The sequence below is a fragment of the Lactuca sativa genome, chromosome 8 (assembly GCF_002870075.4).
Source record: "Lactuca sativa cultivar Salinas chromosome 8, Lsat_Salinas_v11, whole genome shotgun sequence".
NCBI classification, from domain to species: Eukaryota; Viridiplantae; Streptophyta; class Magnoliopsida; order Asterales; family Asteraceae; genus Lactuca; species Lactuca sativa.
This window is the reverse complement of record NC_056630.2, coordinates 144,203,243-144,225,079: the sequence shown is the minus strand read 5'-3', so window position 1 is coordinate 144,225,079 and position 21,837 is coordinate 144,203,243. Positions and strand designations below refer to the sequence as shown.

Genomic DNA, 21,837 nt, shown 5'->3' with positions numbered 1-21,837 from the left:
TACGGATGAAAACATTTATTTGCAAAGAGACAATCTGAAATTGTTAAAACAAAGGAATGTTTTTTGTTTGATCGCTAAAAGGCTTTATGCTAACATTACTCAACTGCATCTAAATTGTGAAATAGGGCAGAAGATACATCGCATGATTCTACCCTTCCTTGAGTTTAAGAAGGATGAAATCGATGCCGAAGCATACAACTGTGAAAGTGTTGTATCTTCCGATGATGTTAATCCTACTTATATGTATGGTCTGGACAAAATAGAATCTTTTATAAAGTCCAAAGACCATAAGGACATGCTTAAAAATCTTTTGGATGAAAATGATAAGCTGAAACTCAGGACCGAAACCATACAAAAATTTGACTCATTGAGTACCAATTTAAGTTTAGAAAACAAAATTGATGTTGAAAACGCATCTGAACTTAATGAGGATGATGATATGAGTGAAATTTCTGTAGAGGTTGAAGTCGACTGTTCTGAATTTGTCAAGAGCGAACCTGAAAACCACAAAAACCTGATTTCTGAAAATTCTGTGGAATTCGCTCATTTGTCCAAAACTAAGTCCCCAGCCCTTAAAGAAAAGGTTGTTGTGTACCAAAAAGTGAGAACCACACCAAATCAAGTGTATAAGGTCATGGGAGTAACCGAACATCAAACAGCCGAACTCACTGTCATAGTGAACGAAGATAATGCAGATGGTTGTGATGAGTTTTTCTGGTCAGCACCCATAGACAATGCAGACGAAACGGTTGGTCTGTCGGAGCGAACTTCCTGGAAGACCAAAGGTAGATATGTGCTTGAACCGCTGAATAAGCCTACCAATTTTGACGTACCAAGTACAAGCGGCACAAAAGAAACTCCTGTAGAAGAAGTCACCTCCACAAGCGAAACCTCACCTATGAAGAGTGAACCTGTTGTTCATAAGCCGAAACAGAAGGCGAATATTCACAAACAACCCAAACAGGTGAAAAATCAAAAGCAGCAGAGGAATCTGAGGCATAAGAAAAACCTCTCAGAGCGAAAACAAATTTGGCGCTCCCAAAACCCTCACTATGCTCACTTTGATGGAAACTCCAAGGCCAAAGAAGAAGTGAAACATGATAAAGGAAGCTTCAATCCTTTGGACCAAAAGAACCAAAAGAACACGTCTGGGTCATAGAAAGAACAAGACCAAGAGGACAGGTTCGGTCCTGAAAGAAACAACAACCCAAAGTCTTGTTTCGGTCCTCCAAATAACAGCAGACAAAAACCAGGGTTCAGTCCATCTAACTTTTATAGCAGGAAACCCAGTTTCGGTTCAGAGACCCACAACAATCGAAAAATCGGTTTCGGTCCTTCATCAAACAAGAACCGAAGGTCAAGGTTCGGTCCCTCAAATGATTACAACAGAAAGGGTCATTTCAAATCTGAAGACAGGAGAGATTCCAATTCTAATTCTTCTCATTCTCCTTCTTCTTCTAAATCTAACTCTCGTCCTTCACCATGCTCTCAATCGTCAAAGGATTTGAAAGGAAAGACTAAAATTTCCTCAACAAAAGAAGACCGAAAGCAAGCTAGCAACAAAACCCCTGAACCTAACTCCAATAAAATCAAAGTGTTCACAATTAAGAGGAAAGATCAAGCAACATTAATAAAACGAACGTATCTTGTTGATGCCTCTCTTACTATTCTTGTTTTTGTAAAATGCTCACGAGGACCCAAGCAACTCTGGGTTCCTAAATCTGCTTAACTTTTGCAGGTTATAAGTGATGAGCAGTTTGACGGAGAATGGTACATAGACAGTGGCTGCTCACATCACATGACAGGAAGGAAGGAAGAGCTAAGAGAGTTTCGGTCCCTTCATAATGGCGGCAATGTCAAGTTTGGTAACAACTCCTATGGCACGATAAAGGGTTATGGAATGATAACAAATGGAGACTTTACAATCAGGAAGGTGGCTTATGTTGAGGGGTTACAACATAACCTTATAAGCGTGTCTCAACTGGTGGGAGGTACCGGTCTTAAAGTTTCATTTGATGATGAAGGTTCTGAAATCATAGAGAAGAAATCCAACAGGGTTATTCTCAAGTCAAAACGAAAAGGTGAGATGTTTCCTTTAAATCTCAACCCAATCAAAGGGAATCCCGCCATCTGTCTCTTGTCCAAAGCTTATTCAGACGAAAGTTGGTTATGGCACCGAAGGCTCTCACACCTCAACTTCAAAGACATCAATAAGCTCGTCATCAGTGATCATGTTCGTGGTCTTCCATTGCTCAAGTTTGATCGAGAACACTTATGTGTTGCTTTTGAAATGGGGAAACAAAGTCGCAAAAGTCACCCAACCATTATAAACACCAAAGTTGTTGAACCACTTGAGTTACTTCACATCGACTTATGTGGTCCATCATCCATCGAGAGCATTAGCGGTAATAAGTACATCCTTGTTATTGTTGATGATTTCTCACGGTTTACATGGGTGTTCTTTCTAAAGCATAAATCAGAGGCAACTCCCAAGTTGAAACTCTTTATTAAGCAGGTCGAAGTGCAATTGAGAAAAGTTGTTCGAAACATCAAGAGCGATAATGGATTGGAATTCAAGAATAAAGAATTCGAAGACTTCTTGGCAGAAAAGGGCACCAGTCATAATTTCTCAGCCCCATATACTCCTCAACAGAACGGGATTGTCGAAAGGCGAAACAGATCTCTGTGTGAGGCAGCCCGAATCATGCTGAGTTTCGCCTCACTACCACTGTACTTCTGGGCAGACGCCATTGTTGCAGCCTGTTTCACTCAAAATAGGAGTTATCTCAACAAACGTTTCTTTATGACCCCCTATGAGATTCTTAACAGTAGGAAGCCGAATGTCAAGTTCTTTCATGTGTTCGGCTCAAGGTGCTTCATTTTCAATTCCAAAGAACATCGCAACAAATTTGATGTCAAAGCAGACGAAGGAATTTTTCTGGGGTACTCTCTTACTTCAAAGGTGTATAGGGTTCTGAATAAACGTTCCAAACATATTGAAGAAACCTATTATGTAACATTCGATGATACCTACGTCAAGAAGTTGCAGTCTATTGAAGGCAAAATGGGAGAGATCTTCTCTCAATCTGGTCAAGTCACATCCATTGTCGCTAATTTGTTTGATCAATTCATGGATTTGTTTGATGAACCAGAAAAGGCCATTCACTCTGAAGCCTAGGCAACAGACAACAAGGTGGATCATCTTAAGAAGATTGTCGAAGACTCCACCAAACAGATGGATGAAGAAGAACCAGTTCGAAACGAACCTTCTCAGAGCAATACTTCAGTCGAGGGGGAGAAACATTTCTCTTCAGAACGACAGGATTCACATATCTAGGGGAGAGTCCATCATTTTCAATCGGTGATAATCCTCATGACCAAAGGGAAACTCCAATCTTTGAAGGAACCGAAAGCCCTGCCAGACCCGACAGTCCGGTTGCACCCGAAAGTCCTGAAGCAACCGAAAGTCCTGTAGCAACCGAAAGTCCAAAATCAACTAAAAGCCCTTCCAGACCCGACAGTCCGGTTGCACCCGAAAGTCCTGTAGCAACCGAAAGCCCGGAATCGCCTGGAAGCCCAGTAGCAGAAGAATTTTATGGTTCACCTCCAAATGGTTCGTCATCTGTCGAGGGGGAGAATTCCACTTTGCTTTATGATGATGATATTCAATCTGAGTTGGAAGAAGAGGTAAATGTCGAATTGGATCCCACTTATGATCCAAATTATCCTCCTCTCATCAAATGGACCAGAGATCACCCTGCGTCTCAAATCGTGGGTGATGCATCTGAAAAGATTCTGACTCGATCACAACTGAAGGCGAAGCAAACTGCTCTCGATCACTCTGATTGGGTTCAAGCAATGCAAGACAAAATCAATGAGTTTAAAGCAAATAAGGTATGGAGACTTATTCCAACACCAAAAGATGCCTCGGTTGTCGGTCTCAAATGGATGTTCAGAAACAAAATGGACAAGGAGGGTAATGTAATCAGGAACAAGGCACGGTTAGTAGTGAAAGGTTATTGCCAGGAAGAAGGAATCGATTACGAAGAGACATTCGCTCCGGTTGCAAGGCTGGAATCTGTTCGAATATTTCTTTCCTACGTTGCACACAAGAACTTTGAAGTCTACCAAATGGATGTGAAGTGTGCCTTTCTAAATGGGGAACTTGAAGAAACCGTGTACGTGGAGCAACCTCTTGGTTTTGTAAACAAAAAGCATCCTAATCACTGCTATATCTTGGATAAGGCAGTTTATGGTCTGAAACAAGCTCCTAGGGCATGGTATGAAACTTTAACTAAATTTTTAAAGATGTCTAAATTCAAACAAGGTTCGGTTGACCCAACCTTCTTTTGTAAAAAGGAAGGTAACCACCTTATGATCGTTCAAATCTACGTCGATGATATCATCTTCGGCTCAACGAATCCTAGCCTAACAGCTGAATTCAGGAAGTTGATGGAAACAAAATTTGAAATGAGCTCAATGGGTCCGATTAACTTTTTCCTTAGTTTAAATATCAGACAGGGACCCGAAGGCATCTTTATCAACCAGGAAGCATACACAAAGACTCTTCTTGCTAAATTTGGCATGATGGGAGAATCAAAAGTCAAAGTCCCTATGGCATTTGGCACCAAGCTCACACCTTCTTTAGAAAAACCGGCAATCGACATCACTTTATATCGACAAATGATTGGTTCCTTGATGTATCTCACACTAGCAGGCCCGATATAATGTTTTCAGTATGCTATTGTGCCAGGTTTCAAGCAAATCCTCGTGAACCACACATGCTAGCAGTAAAGAATATATTCAGGTATTTGAAGCGAACCACCTATCTCGGTCTTTGGTATCCCTCAAACTCAGGTTTCTTCGTTCAAGCCTACTCGGATTCAGACTTAGGAGGATGTGGTCTAGATCGAAAAAGCACCACAGGAGGCTACTAATTCTTAGACAGGAAGTTGGTTAGCTGGCAATCAAAGAAACAAACATGTGTTTCTCTCTCTACAGCCGAAGCAGAATACATTGCAGCTGCCTCCTGTACATCTCAAGTGATTTGGATCCAAAGCCAGCTCCGTGATTATGGACTCAATATGAAAAAGATCCCACTATATTGCGATTCAGAAAGTGCAATTAGGATCTGTCATAACCCAGTGCAACACTCCAAGACCAAGCATATAGCACTGAGGTATCACTTTAGTAAGGATCATGTGGAAGATGGAAACGTCGAAATTCACTTTGTTCGCACCACTGATCAACTAGCCGATATCTTCACCAAAGCCCTACCTGAAGCGAGTTTCAATAAAATCCTTCAAGGTCTAGGCATGATGGAATCGGAGTCAGTACCAAAAACACCATCTTAAAACTAAAAGTTGGAAACAAAATGAACCGAACGCTCGGTCTATTTCGGGTTCGGTTCACATGGGAACCGAAATGAACCGAACGCTCGGTCTATTTCGGGTTCGATCCCATTGCACTTGGTTTCGCTCAATCTCAAAAGGTGTTGTCTATGGTTGTATACTTATGTATAGTTGTTTTCCAAAAATATTTTTTTAGGAACCGAAATGAACCGAGCGTTCGGTCCATTTCGGGTTCGGTTCAAATTTTTTTCTTTTTGGTTTGGTTTTTCTCTTTACAAAAATATCAAATCTCCAAAAATATTTTCTTTCTTTAGTTCCTATTTTTGTTGATCATTCCTGGAATATCGATGGGGCAGGTATCATTCTCACACTTTATACTAGTTAAGCGTCCCTAGAAGCATGCTGCTGCATGTTGTCTAAAGCCTCAATTGATTTTGAATAAAGCCTTAATGACTAGGTATATACAAACCTTGTCTTCCCAATTAGGCTGATACATTTATTCTAATCATGAGCTACCTTACTCCTTTCTCATATGAGTCAAGAGTTTTCTGCTTGGTCACTATTTTTAGCAGAGGTACTTTGGTTTCTTTTCACCACCTCAAATATTTTTCTCCATCATATTTCGGTCCCATATAGTAACCGTTGAGACTCTCAGAAATAACCACTGAGATTTATGGTTACACGGTCTCTGTGTTTATGATCTTAGCCTCATGTCACTACGTGCTAAGTGAAACCCTAAATTCAATACCTAACATGAATTGACAGTAAACAATTACATTTGTAGTTGTATCATGAAATCTCTTTCTTTTGTGTGATTCTTATGAAATTGTTACTCGCCATGACATTTCTTCCCATAGAATCCAGTTTTAATATTTTGAGATTTCACAAACAAACATCTCCAACAAGTCACCACAAATACATCCCAACCTACTTGTTCAACAGACCACATCGGTCTCACAGGTACTTCGTTTGGTTTCGGTCTTATGTCAAGGTCTGGGATTCTAAACTGAAGTGAAAGCCACCCTTTTAAGCCTTATCAAAAGATGCCTTTCAACACTTCTTAACAAGTGTTTGATCGTAATTCAACGGGAATCCATACAGACACTTTAAAGTCTCTCTTGACTTTGAAGGAAGAGATTCGTGCCCGGGATCCACTGTTTTGTGTCCACATTGACATAACATATTCCCACATAGATGTTGTTTTCTTTCTTTATCTTTTGACACTCTATACACGAAAATCTTTTGATTTTCAAAAGTCTGGTTCAGTTCGATACATGCTATTTCCTCTTGTGTAGCTTTGGGTCTCAAAGAAATACTTAATCAAAGACTGACGTGGCTCTTCTAATATCTTTGATTCTATCTCATGATAACATCTATGTTAAAAGATAAGATGATGACTCAGCCGGAAGGTCAACAGTTCAAAAAGGTGATATGATGGAAAGGCGCGTTTAACGACACAGTTTTTCTCTCTCATGCGTCATCATCGGGGTTGCTAACAGTTACAATTCAGTCAATTTCGGAAACGTTTCGCGTTTCGAGAGGATTTGGGGGCTGATTCTTCTCTCTCCTTTACCCACGGTATAAAGGGATCATTCCTTGTTCCTTTACCACTTTACAACAATCCAAAATCAGAGAGCAAACTAAGGCGATTTATCCTTTACTGTTCATCTTCTTCAACCCAGCATTCAACAATGGCGGATTCTTCGTCTGTGCATGAAACTTCTCCTTGCACCCACATTCTCCCTATTCGACCTCAACAAAGCCTGGTGATTGACCTAAACCCTCTTGTATACGATCATTACATGTATCCCATCGTGGAGTGTCTCAAATACTCTCCACTGGTTCTCGCATTGTCGAAGGTGGAAATCGTACCCATGGAGTGTCTTTCCCAGGTATTCTCCACTGCTCATTATGACAAATCAGTGGATAGAATCTACTTCAACATTATTTCCAACAAGACCTCCATATCCAAGCAACGTTTTTGCTGGCTTCTAGGGTTTGAACCTGATAAATCAAGGGTTAACCCTGACTCAATCTCTGTGGGACAGTTATTCTCAATGTACTACAACATGGGCTACACAAAAAACCTCACTACAGTAACGAAGTTTAAAAAGTCGTGTCTTCCTCCTCAATGGAACGGCTTCTTCACCATTCTATTCAAGGGATTATCTGAGAGGAGTGCTGGTGCTGATGGAACCAGTAAATTGTTAATGACAATTCTCTACGGGTTGTACAATGGGATCAACCTAGATTATGGCTCGGCTCTCTGGCAACAACTAATTCAAAGCCTTGCATCCTCATCCCGTCATACTGAAGTATCCTATGCCAGATTTTGGACGCTCATCACCAAATGGGCAATGGACAAGCTTCATGTTCCCACTGTAGCCGATTCCCCCCTCTCCTCGATCAGTGTCTTCCACACCACCAAGATAATTGTCACTGATCCCACCAAGTTCTCTTTCATTGGATCCATTCCGGAGTCTATGTACGCCGGTGTGTCAAATGAGAGCATTATCATGAAGACCTACAAGGAATTTCGTCCTTCAGGTCCGAGGGAGCTGACTGCAGAGATGGTTCAGTCCATCCATGACGCAGATAAACCAGCTGCCAGGGGAAAGAAACCAGAAAAAGGGAAACTTAAGAAAAAGGCCAAAGGGGTGAAGGGTCCTTCTCCTAAGAAGCGGAAACCCTCAAAGACAGATCAATCACCCCCACCAAAAAGGAAGAAAAACCAACCGAGGAGGAAACTAGTTCTCGCTTCTTCCTCAAGCGATTCAGAGGCTGACGAGTCTGACTCAGAGGAATCAGCTCGAGGTGATACTCCTCCCCATTCGCCTTCACATGAGGTACCAGTTTCATCCAAACCTATTTCTCCTCCTCCTACCACCATACCTATTTCCATTCCCATCATAACCTCATCTATTTCCATTCCCCCTATAACTACTCTTATTTCTATTCCCCTCATAACTACCACTATTTCCATTCCCCCCATAACCTCTTCTAACCCTATACCACCCACCTCTATTCCTATACGACCACCCATTTTCACTGAAGCCACCAAAACAACTATCAGTGAGGTTCGAACCAACGTATTTGATACGAGGGATCGGACTTCAGCACCCGAAACCACCTTCACCACCGAGCCATTTTCTACACTTGAACCTACCCCTACCACTGAACCCCCAACATCACCCTTATCTCCCACTCCCTCAGCAGAAACCGAGACATTTTTGGGTGGGGAGGATATGACCTTTGATTCCATATACTACAGCCCTTACCGAATCCAAAGCGATGATGATGATGATGATGCTCCTGTCACCAAAAAGCACATCAAAGAACTTCATGAGAAAATTGACAATCTCATCGCTTCTTCCTCCTCCTCTCGGTCCCACGTGACAGAGGTTGCTATTCAGAAAATGGTGGATGACTTCACCAACAAACACGAAGCTTCCATCACCTCTGCCACTGCTGCCATTGATGCATCCTCAAAGGCATGCACAGCTGCGACCGAAAAAGTCGAAAAACTATTCAAAGATGCTAACATTTTTCTGGAGTCTTTGCAGGGGGTTACCGAAACCAATGCAGAGAAGGTCAATTATGCTATTACGAAGCTGACCACTTCGTTTGCCACTGAACAGCAGAACTTTGCTAGTATTCGACGGACTCTTGAAGCAGACCATAAATCCTTCCAGTCCAGCATTGACGAGCGTCTCTCCAAACTCCAACAGGATCTGGCCACAGAAAATTCTGTGATGGATGCTCTTGCTCGCAAAACCTCTGCGCTTAAAGCCAAGAACCTTATTATTTCTCAATCTAAGAAGGAGGTTGATACTCTTCTGTCAGAGCGAGCAGTGATCAAAAGTTGTGTTTCGGATGTCCACAGCGCCCTTTCCAACATCCTTGAAGCGCATGACTCGATTCTCAACTACTCGGTGAGGCGAACCCTGCATGAGAAGCTTGCTCCTGTGCTTTCCATGCTCAACCGAATTGAGGGGATTCCTGAGCCTGTGGCCTATCTAAAACAAGGGGAGAAGACAGTTCAAAGGGAAGTGATCAATCTCAACCTCCTCCTGTTTCCACAGCTCAATCCCAACCGCCTCCCATATCTCCATCTACTCTAACCAAAGCAACCGAACCACCAACTGGTCATGCATCAGGTTCGGGTGCTAAAGATAAAGGCAAGAAGGTTACTGGTGATAGTGATGTAGATGAAGATAAAGAAACGATTGCAGAGATCTTGAAGAAGCAGGCCAGGGACAAAGAACTGGATCTGAACGCTCGGGTTGCTAGGGAGGCCGAGGCAAATGAAAGGAGGATGAAGGAGGCTCATGATCTCCTTGAAAGTCGAAAAACTCTGTTCCCTCCTTGGACTCTTGAAAAGCTTATCAAAGAAGCAATCGAGTCTCCAAGTCTCCTCTGGCTAGAACCTGTGATCTCACTGGATCGAGACAATTCTGTCGACTCACAATTCGACATGCCCTTGACCCGAAAGGCCTTCATCTTTCATGCTTTCGGCCACATTGCTGAAGTCCCTCATCCACACCCGAAGGTTGACAGGGAGTTGATTGATTTCTACCTGAGGTATGCTCAGTCTCAGTACAAAACATGGAGTGCACAGAAAATCATCAACGTCCGGGTTCTCAAACCTGCAAAAGAGGGCAACTTTATCAATGTTCGATTCAAAATCTTGAGGGGATCAGAGAAAACCGAACATGTCATTTCTCTTGCTGATCTTCCCAACTTAAATCCTCATGATTGGATCATTCTGCACAATATCCTCCTCACCAATGAAAAAGAACATGAGCCGATCATAGATCACATAAAAAGGATGTTGGGCTGCTATGTCATGGAGGTTGCCAAGCTGGATCAAGAAATCGCAAATGTCCTCAGAAAGAAGCCTACCATCGCCCCAATCGTTTCTGCAAGTGATTTGAACAAAATGCAGATGGGAGGATTGACTTGAAGCGAAACTCAGTCATGTTCACAAGAGGAGAAGGCCAGAAGTGTTTGTTTGCCTTAGCGGATAAACATCTTTACTCTACATCTTGTCTGGAGCATGTTCTGGGGATCATCCATCGATGCAGGCAAAACTCTGACAGTGACAAGAAATACTTCAACGATATGATCCAGTGGTATATTCGGTTCAGGGCAACTCTTCTCGCCATCATTCCTTGCTTATTCAATGTTACAAATAAGGCTGATGCTGCTGGGTCTAGTAAGCCGAAGTAGAGTCTCGCCCCATTTGACGCAAAGGTGGAGATTGTTGGGTGTATGGTGTTGCGTCTTGGGCTCGGTTCTTAGCCTTGTTTTGTATCCGGATTGGGCCTGTCCATCCGTGATTTTTTTGTTAGGGTTTGAGTATTTATAGATGCTTGCATGCATTTTGGTACGTAATTTTTTGGAGTCGATTATTCATAACGTTTATTATTTTTATCGATTGTAACCCTAAAAGCCTCTACATCGGAAGTTCTTTGTCGAGCTCTGCTGAGGCTTGAATCATTAAGCATACTGTTGATTCCATCTCTTGTTTATTACTTTGTTGAATTGTTTTGCTAAACCTGTGTAAGATCTAAACGATCTAAGAGATTAATATCTCATCATTCTCAAATGATCTTTCCTCTCTCTCTCTCTCTCTCTCTCTCTCTCTATATATATATATATATATATATATATATATATATATATATATATATATATATACTAGCCGTTTACCCGCGCCAAGCGACGGGTGTGACAATGGTGGTTGAATGCTGAAAGATGAATTAAACCCTAGAAATGGAAACGTCAGCGATATATAACCAAGATTTGTGAACAGAAATTGCGAGATTTGGGGAAATACGAAGATAATGAATGAACCGGGTCAAAATAGCCTAAGAATAGGGGATAAGAGATTTGACATTTTCAGTTGTTGACCATATGTACTCTACTCTTTTTGTAATGCATAAATTGATTGTACAAATGCATTGTATGTTTGTACGACTTAAAATTCAGCATTTGACCAAAAATGCTTTATAAGGTAATTAAGATATATATATATATATATATATATATATATATATATATATATATATATATATATATATATATATATATATATATATATTAAATCCAAAGGAGCTTAGGAATAGTAATCTTTAGGCTTTAGGTTTTTGCCACAAACGTTTGCTGAATTTGACATTTTTAGTCCCTAAAGTCAAATTTTTTATATTTTTGCCTTTTTGATAAGTTTTTGTGCCTTAAGGTTTTTGCCACAAATCTTTAACGAATTTGACACTTTTAGTCCTTGCAGTCAAATGTTTTATATTTTGGTGTTTTTACCACAAATCTTTAATGAATTTGACACTTTTCGTCCTCATAGTCAAAACTTTTACATTTTGACATAAAAAAACACAAAAAAACACAAAAAAACCTCCTTTAAAATTTGGCCACCGTATTTTCCCAACTTTGACACCTTTAATATTATCATCACAACATCTTTGGATTTTCTCCATCAATGTCCCTTCTTTTCGTTGTACACTGTTGACATCTAATTTTAAGGGTTGTCGACTTTCTCCCCTATTTATGGTGATTTACAATTTCAGCACATATCTTTTAAAGTTAGTCGATTTTTTCCATATTACCTCAAAAACGGCGTAGCCGCGGGTTCTTTACTAGTTAATAATAATAATAATAATAATAATAATAATAATATAAGTACTATAAAATTATAAATGGTTCAGGGTCGGGTAAATCAGACGAGTATTACCTTAACACAATAAACACCCAAAATTTGCAAATTTTTTTAGAACAAATTTTGTATCTGGTTAGGGCTAATTTAGTTGAGCCAGGTACTGCCGGACTTGAAAATCGACTCGACTAAAAAACTCGAGTTCGAAACTTAGCTCGAGCTTGACCCAAGCCTTAATTTAAAGATCGGGCTCAAGCTCGATAAAGTAATCGAGACTTTCGAGTTCAAATCGGCTCGAATCGATTAACTATTATAAAAATAAAATTACGTTAAATTACGATTGAATTTTGATTAAACTCTTGAGCTCGACTCGTATCAACTCTACAATACGTAAATATTAAAAAAAAAACAAAGGCTAAAAGTGTAAATATACCGATACTCGATTAATCTCGCGAGTTTCACGAGCTAAGTATTTCAATACTAAAGCTTGACTCGATAATGTACTCGAGTTGCTCGAGCTCGACTCAACTTAAGCCGAGTCAACTTCAAGTATTTTTTTGAGTTGGTCTCAAGTATCTCATGAGTCGATTCGATTCGGTTATACATCTAGGGTCCAATAACCATATACCCGGTCAAAACTCGATCCAAAAGTTTTGGGTTCTATAGGTTGGGATATTTTTTTAATCTCTAATAAAACATGTGAATAACATACAGAATAAAAAGTTGAAGCAAATGATTTTATGAATCATCATTACTATAAACATATACTAAACATTAATTTTTGTCAAAATAACTAATTTGCGCAAACACTTGTAAAATATAGTGTTTATTTTTTCAATTTTAGAATTAATATTTATACAATATAGTGTTTATTTAATGATGTTCAAAATAATTGTTAAGGTATATATTTAAAATATGTATAATAAGTTGAAAGAATCATTATCCTCTAAATAAGTAACCGACGTTTGGACAAAATTTTAAAACAGGGTCTTGGGTTGTGTTTTGCACATAAATTAGCTAATAAAAAAACTCTTGAAAAATTTTCATATTGTCGATGTTCTAATAAAACCATCTACAACAGAAAAACTATATATTTTTTTAAACAAAAAACTTTAAATAGAAACGCTTTTTGTATCCTCTTCACTATGAGAATTTTTTTACTTTTGATTATCTATATTTTATTTTTATAGTTGCTTATTTGCTATAAGTTGAAAAACTATAGGACCCATCCATCATTGAAAAAGCCTAAGAAAAAAAGTTTGTTAATCATTAAGCTTAGAGCGTGTTTGGCACGGAGCTTTTAGTTTCCAGCTTCTACGTTTGACAAAACGCTCCGTTTTAAATAGAAAACCTCGTTTGACACTATAAGCTTCTAGCGTTTAATTTAATTAAAACGCTTACAAGCTACAAGCTACCCGCTACAAGTTACAAGCTATTCGCTACCAGCTAGTTTTGCCGAACACACCCTTGGTAAAAAAGCTTTAGTTTGAAAAAACTCTTTTAACAGCTTTTTCAATTTTCAAAACCTTTTTTTGACTTGAAAAATTCATACCATATCATGGATATGATGCTCTAAACTAACTTATTTTGTTATTTGTTGACATTGATGTAATATAGTGTTTGATGAGAGAGTTTATAAACTAGTTTTTTTTAAATACTTATAATAGGGTAATGAGATTTTTTTCAAATATATTATTATATGTTATGTTCATTGATTTTTAATTTTATATATATATATATATATATATATATATATATATATATATATATATATATATATATATATATATATGAATATTTGTTATATTTACGACAAGCTTATCAATTATTATTTTTACCAAATATTCATAATTATTTTTATTTTTTTTAGTTATGACATTATTTTTAAAATATACAAAACAATAACAGAAAAAAAATGAAATATTTTATTCATTTTACTTTTGGTGGAAATTGGTAAAGTTTGAAGGTAGAAAATCAAAAGATGAAAACAAAAATAAAGTTTGAAGGTACAAAATCATGAACGAAAACCTATTCCTTGGATGCTTACAGAAAGGAAAGATGGGATCCTCCATCGCCATTATTATTATTATGTCTTCGATTTCAAGAAATTAACAGAACTCTCTTTCTCTCTCTCTCTCATGTTCATGACTTCTTCTTTTATCTAATCTCTCTCTCTCTCTCAGAAGCCCATGTCCATTTTCGTCCCAGAAAATCCAGGTACTTTCTCTCTCTATACATACAAACATATGTCATATGTCCATATATGTATAGATCTCTTCCGACTTACATGCTTTTTCAGTCTTCTGATTTTACATTTATCTTTAATCTTGTAATGGGGAAACAAGTAGTTGTGTGAAGAACACTTCTTGCATTCAACAATTTTAGTGGGTAATTTTGTAGCCTCCGATTCCAAATTTGAGAATTTTAGGTCTTTTTATGATCTGGGTTTTCTTCTATTTTTATTTTCCATTTTCTTTGTGATGAATTTGCAGATCTTTATTTAGGTTTCAGATCTGGGCATCCCATTCTTAGATCCCTTTTCGGTACTCTTATGAATACACATGCTGTTCTTGAATTTGCTTGTCGCCCATTGGATTCTCGTATATGTATGTTAATTATAGATGTAATTTCAACTTGGGGCAATGAATGTTCGCTTTTCGTGAAAATCTGTTCAAGATTTTCTTTAAAAGTTTCAACTTTTTTTAATCCATTTTGAGATTAGATCATAACGAAAATTGTTGTTCGATTGGGTTTTTTTTTTTCTGTTTAACGATTTACCTAAAAGGAAATTGACTTTATTATCTTTATTTTTACCTCTCAATACATCGTATATCATTGCAAACTAAACACACTTATTGAAAAACAAGCGATTTTGTCTATAATCACTTGTTCTTGCTAGGTTTAGTGTCTATTTTCCATTTTCACAACAAAGATTATTCGATCACAACAAGAATCACATTATGATAGTACGAAGGTTGATTTATTATGTAGTAAAAGTTGCTAGGTATTCTTTTTTGTTTAGGGATAAATCCAATAAATGGCAATGTACTTCGGTTTATTTGTTTATTATAGCATCTTACTTTTAACTATTTCTTTTACAACATTGTGCTTTAATTTTATTCTTCTTAACACATTGTAATTTGACATATCTACCCACTTATAGCAGTGTACTCAAATCTTTTTCTTATTAAAGCCTTATACCTTGAAAAATCTGCCCAATTATAGCATTGTACTCTCAGTCTTTTTTCTATTAAAACGTTGTATTATGAAAATTCTATCCAATTATAGCATTTACTTCCAATTTTTTCCTTATTAAAACATTCTACTTTAAAAAATCTACCCCATTTTAACATTGAAAATTGTTTTGTATTTCGATGAAATAACTATAACCCAATAGATTTTTCAAATTACAATACTGTAATAGGAAGAAGCTATAATACACAAATTACAGAGTACATTATCATGCATTTAATCCTTTCTTTTATGGTAGGTAGAGGAAAATGTTTATTGTGTAACAATTTTTTTCTTGAACATTTGATCAATGTTTGTAGTTTGCTACTTTCTGTAATAAAATTCTAATCTCCATTTTTTCATCTTGTTTTAGGCTTATTATTGGCTTCAAATTCAACAGTTTCCACTATGATCAAGCAATTTCTCGCAAAAATCCCTCGGAAGTCATCAAAATCCAACACATCAGATCCCGATGGGGGCAGTTCTTCAAGTAGCATAACAAATGACGTAAGCAACAACAATGGCTTCCTCAACACATACAACGCCATTTCAAGTCGATTAAACACCGTTAAAAAAATGTCTTCCTCGATTTTCCCAGCCAGCATCATGCCAGCTGGCGAAATGATCGATCCACGTGTCCCCTTCAAAGATGTCCAAAATTCCGATAAACTAAGACTACTCATCAGTAAGTTAAATCTTTGCTCAAAATTATATGATTTCAGTGATCAAAATCAAGATTCTATCGAGAAAGACATAAAGCGACAAACTTTATCAGAAATCATCGATTTTCTCTCATCCGAATCCCCAAAACTCACCGAACCCGCGATGTTTTCCATTTGTAAAATGTGTGGGAACAATCTATTTCGTGATTTCCCGCCAAAAAATTCCATTTTTTCACAACGTGGTGAAACGGAAGATGAAGAACCGTGTTTTGATCCCGCGTGGTCGCATTTACAACTTGTGTATGAGATTCTCGCTCGATTTCTAACCCAAACTTCCCTCGATCCAAAAATTGCCAAACAATATATCGATCACTCATTCATATTAAGATTACTCGATCTTTTTGACACTGAAGATCCTCGAGAACGCGACTGTTTGAAAGCGATTTTGCACAGGGTTTATGGTAAATTCATGGTTCATAGACCCTTTATTCGGATGGTTGTGAGCAATATTATATACCGATTTGTTTTTGAAACTGAAAAACACAACGGGATTGCTGAATTGCTGGAGATTTTTGGGAGTGTGATTAGTGGGTTTGCGTTACCATTGAAGAAAGAACACAAGATGTTTTTACTTAGGGCTCTTGTTCCTCTTCATAAACCGAAATCTGTGGGGGTTTATCATCATCAGTTGACTTATTGTGTTGTTCAGTTTGTAGAGAAAGAACCAAAATTATCAAGTGATGTTATAAAAGGATTATTGAAATTTTGGCCTGTTACAAGTAGTCAAAAGCAATTGATGTTCTTGAGTGAGTTGGAAGAGTTGCTTGAAATGATTCATACGGATGAGTTTGAGAAGATTATGGTTCCTTTGTTTAGGCGTATAAATTGCTGTCTTCGTAGTTCTCATTTTCAGGTAATTTTTAAAATTTTTTGTAGTTTACCCAAAAGGGTATTTTAGACATTTGACTAATAGAAAAACTTTTTTTTGTTTTTTTAAACGTGTAGGTGGCTGAACGAGCACATTTCTTATGGAACAACGAACACATACTCCATCTTATCATGTGTAATCGGCAGGTGATCATGCCTCTTGTTTTTTCCTCTTTAGAACAAAACTCCCAAAAACATTGGAGCAGGACAGTTGTCAACCTTGCACAAAACATGATGAAAATGTTGGACGATGTTGACCATGAGTTGGTGGTGTCATGCCAAGGGCGGATGGAGGAGGACAAGTCAACGTTGACCGTGGCGGCTGAGCGGCGGCGGTTGACTTGGGAGCGCCTTGAAAGTGTTTCAATCATGGAAGAAACCGCTACTACTTGTGTTGTTTCTTGCTAGCAAAAGTCATATGTAATAGGAAACCGGTTTTGCATTAGATTTCTTCTTGTGTTTTTTTAAGGAGAAGAGCGAAACGGGGCCGCTTTGTGGCTGCTAGTTGTTTGTGGAGTTTGAGGATGTTCTCGGGGATGTTTGGTGTTAACTCTTGAGGATGTTCTTGTTGGATGAAAATAAAGAGTATTTGTTGGTTGTTTTAACACTTTGTTTTGTATGTGAATTTGGTCAATGTGAATCCAATGTTAGTAGTGATTGCCCCTTGGTGGTTGTGTTTGATAAATGAGACATGATTGGATGGGGTTAGAGAGACTTTTTAGGTATATATTAGATGATGAAAAACATTAGGCTATTTATTTTATTTGGTGCTCTGATGTTTTGATAATGTTTTAGACAAATATTCAAAATAACCACAAATTTTTAAGTTGAGATGGTTGGAAATTCCAGTAAAAATCAAAATTGTTAACCACAAAAACCTGAAAGTAAAAAAAAAAAGAAAAAAATCTATGGTAGTGGTGGTGATTGTAGGTGAATGGATTCGATGATCTCAAACTTAGAACTTATGCCCTTATATAGATGGGCTTACAAACTATTAGACAAGAATAAAAACGTAAGCGATGACGTTTAAACAATGAATTATTTAACTTGTTACATGTGACCGACAACCTTGATAATTATAAAGATACTTTTAACAAGTGGTGGAGACTTCTTGATGACTTCTGAACATCCAAACAACTCAACTTTTGAAAACCCGTGATATGTGAAATAATTTCACATACAGACCCTTCTAGCTTTTGGATAAAGGTATGGATCCATGGGACGATTCAATTTTATCGTTTGTAGACAATAATCATCCCACCCGGGGTCCACAATAAAAATTGAATCGTCATCACTGTTGTCACTATCTTCTAGAAATCCTTTGCTGTTGTAGCGACATTTGTTTTCTTTTTGGGTATTGTCTTGGACTTCTATGGGCTTAGATATTATTGCGGCCCAATCGTTGTGCGAGGGCTTCCAGTTCGATGAGGATTTTTCGGGCTTCTTTGTTTTGGATTCGAACATCTTCCTTTTGGTCAAACCAATGGTTGTCTCTTGTTGATTTTCCAAAGCAGACTTGGGCTTTGCACTGTATGATTGCTTGTAGATTTCGCATTGCTTTGATTGCTTCTTTTGCTGCTGATAATTTGATATCTTGGGCGACTGATCTCCATGCATTAGATTTATCCATTCTGATTGGGGTTTGATTGGCTCTAAGCTGGTATTGTCTGTACAATGCTCCCGGTTCTTCCAGTGTGAAGATTGTTTTAGTAAAGATTCTTGGGAGTGGTTGAAAGTCTTCATGATTTCATCGCAAGTAATCTTCATATTCTTCTGAGAGGCAGAAGGGGATTGTAGAACTTCCTCCACTGAGTAAAGGGTTGCTGCTGCTAACCGTTTCATTTCTCCTGTGAATTCTACAAAACAAAGCTTAACAAGTCTTGAGAGAGAATCAGCTAGATGTTTCCCTTCTATATGCTCTATGTTAATCTTGACGCCTGTTCCTGTGACTGCATCTGCAAACTTTATCCACCTAACCCTTGAGGATTTGCTGCTATTAGCTTTGTTGTAAAAGCTAATAATGGCTTGGCAATATGTCCTTAAAGTGATTTCTTGTTTATCAAGGTAGTGGATTTTTAGTTTCTCCCGAGTGTTGATGCAGGCATTGATTTCAGCATCAATTGTGGATTGGGTTGTTGAGAACTTGCCACTTGCATATGCACAAATCTTCTCTGAGCTTCTTGGTTCTTCCTTTTTGTTCTTCCATTTGACTATACCTCCCCATGCTTCCATGCATCTGTCTGTTTCTAGGATGATATAAGCATATTCAGGTGGTATCTCAAGGTCTGGGAGATTCTGAACTTGCATCTTGATCCTTTTGATTAACTCATGATCAGAGGGCTTCAATCTTTTGTCTCCATGAGCATTTGTCTTTTCATATAGTGGCCTTAATAGTATCCCAAGTTTTGGGATATGATTACTAGCATAGTTAAGGATTCCTAAGAATGACCTCAACCCTTTCTTTGTCTTTAATTCTTCTTCGTTGAGGTTCACAATCTTCTTTATGATGTGCGGTTGCAACCTTATGGTTCATTCTCCTATGATTACTCCCAGAAAATCTATTGTTGGGACTGCTATCTTCATCTTTGTTGGAGATAGGACTAGGCCATTATTCTCACATATTTGCAACATCTTCTCCAAGTGCTTTGCATGTTCTTTTTCGTTTTTTGAGAAAACCAGTATATCATCAATATATACTGCGATAAATGATGTTGTACCTCTGAAGCATTTATCCATTTTTCTTTGGAACACTGCTGGGGCATTATTCAAACCAAATGGCATAACAAGCCATTCATAAAGTCCTCCAGGTACTAAGAATGTTGTCCATGGTATTGATTCCTCATCCATGGCGACTTGATAGAACCCTGATTTGAGATCAAATTTTGAGAATATTTTTGCACCTCCTATTCTCTTGATGATCGTATTTATGCCTGGTAAGGAGTATTGGTGCTTGTATGTGTTGTCATTCAAGGATTTATAATTAAAAACCATTCTTTGTTTCCCTATGACCTCCTTTCCAGTTACAGGATCAATTGTTGTTCCTGAGTTTACGATCATTGCCATCGTTTTGTGTCTGCTTTTGCTTGGACGAATAGCACCAATCTTGAGTAAACTATCAACATGTATTCTGAACGAGTCTTCCATTGCTGGTGTCACATGTTTTAGCGGTCGATCTTCAATTGTAATGTATGGATTAATAATATCCAGTTTACAAAGCTCACCATTCTTCTTCCAATGCTTTAAAGGTTCTTCTCCGATGTAACCTTGGAGCTTTAACCTATCAATGACAGGTTTAAACCGTTCTAGGAATGCATTGTTATTTTCTTGGTTGAAATAAATAGATTCATTTATTTCAAAGAAATCTTCTTCACTAATTTCAAGCTCGGTGATGGTAACTTCAGCAACCTCAGATTGCTCTGAAGTTTTGATCTTGGTAACCTTCTTAAAAATAGTTATCTCATCACCTTCTATACGAATTCCTCCTTTCATGGACCTTAGGAAGTTGGTTCCTATCAACATTTCAATACCATTGCTGCCATACATATTAAATGCATATATAAGGGGAATTTTGAACTTGTTTCCCTCGATGAGAAAATAGCCTTGCTTTATTTTGTGAGTTGCCTGCTGCCTTGAATTTAGACCATTAAAAAAACATTGTGGTTTAAAGGTTCAAGTGCTTCTTCTGGAATAACCTTCTTGTTTATGCAGCATGCTGATGCTCCTGTGTCTATTATTGCGCCGATCCCGAATGTTGGGCAATTAGGGATATCAAACTCAACTTTTACATTGTAAAGTGAGTTAGTTATCTTCCTAACTTTTGGGTTTGATGTAGCGTTTTCAGAGTAATGAATCTCTGCTTCCATGAAGGGCCTTGCTACATGAAGTTCACTTAACAATGGGAATTCTTCTTTAGGGAATTGAGGCTTTTCCCCTTCTTCCTTCCTTTCTTGTAGTTCCTCCTTTAGCCTTCTTATTTCTTCGTTCTTTTGTTCTTCAAGCCTTACTTGTTCAACTTTAAGCTGATTGATTATCTTAAGAGTATCTGTGAGATCTTTTATTAGCAGGCCTTTTTCAAGCTGCCATGCTTCCTCTCTCTTTTGTATTTCTGCCTTGGTATCATAAAACTCTTTGGCTAGATCCTTAATCATCTGCTGCATTTGTTCCGTTTTCTCTTTCAAAAGTTCTTTGAAAAGCTTTATTTCCCTATTGGTAAAGTCACTTTCTTCTTCCGGCTTAATCTGCTGTTTTTTTTCTTAACGTTAACTGTTTTGCCAAGATAATTTTTGGCGCAAAGAGCACATGTTGTGAGTTGGCACTTAGGACAGTTAAGTCTTGACACGTCTGTGGTTAGTATTCCACAATAATAACAGATCGTGTAATTTGTGACTGTGTTTTCCTTCCAGTCATGCTCACAGTTTTTACTTTGAGCTGGCAATTCTTTGCTTGGTTTCCACGATCTTACGGATTGAACCATATCTGCTATTTTTGTTGGTGGTCCTGGATGAAACATAAAAGCATAATGACTATGTTGGATATCTTCTCTTTCATCTTCGCTGCTACCTTCATTATCTTCATGTGTTATTGTGAAAGTTGCTTCTTCAAATGGAGTATCTTGGACCATAATACTGATGCTTTGATGGGTATCTCCTTCTCCTTCTGATATTCTATAGACACTGGTGTCATCAAGGTCTGCTGAGACAATGTCCCAGTTGTCATCAAGATCCAATTCTTGATAGACAGCTGATCTTGCAATGTTACCTTGCTTGCTTTTGCAATCTTTTAAGAAATGCCACAAACAAAGCATTTGCATATTTTGACTCGTCCTCTGTTATCTTTGTACTTTCTTTTGCATGGCTTTACATGAGAACCATGTGGCTTTCCTTTGTAAGTTTTGACTTCCTCATTCCGTACTTTTTCCCGTTGTTTCTGTAACAATCAGGAATTGGTATGGCTGAACAAAGAGATAAATCTCTAAGCTCTTTGGCAAGCGCCACATCTT

The 21,837-nt window shown here is 38.0% G+C and overlaps 1 protein-coding gene across 3 annotated transcripts; it reads left to right on the top strand.

Moving 5' to 3' along the window:
* The first annotated feature begins 14,019 nt into the window (after nucleotides 1–14,019).
* LOC111882790 (serine/threonine protein phosphatase 2A 57 kDa regulatory subunit B' kappa isoform) lies at nucleotides 14,020–17,443 on the top strand. Of its 3 annotated transcripts, none has more exons than XM_023879157.3 (4): nucleotides 14,020–14,235; nucleotides 14,511–14,624; nucleotides 15,623–16,824; nucleotides 16,917–17,443. In XM_023879157.3, exons 1-4 carry the CDS (start codon nucleotides 14,208–14,210, stop codon nucleotides 17,244–17,246), a joined length of 1,674 nt encoding a protein of 557 aa, XP_023734925.1. In that variant the 5' UTR covers nucleotides 14,020–14,207; the 3' UTR covers nucleotides 17,247–17,443. The 3 variants fall into 3 exon arrangements, with proteins under 3 accessions (XP_023734925.1, XP_023734926.1, XP_023734927.1); XM_023879158.3 differs by having other exon boundaries at nucleotides 14,021–14,235; nucleotides 14,511–14,561; XM_023879159.3 differs by lacking the exon at nucleotides 14,511–14,624 and having other exon boundaries at nucleotides 14,022–14,235.
* Nucleotides 17,444–21,837: the final 4,394 nt, after the last annotated feature.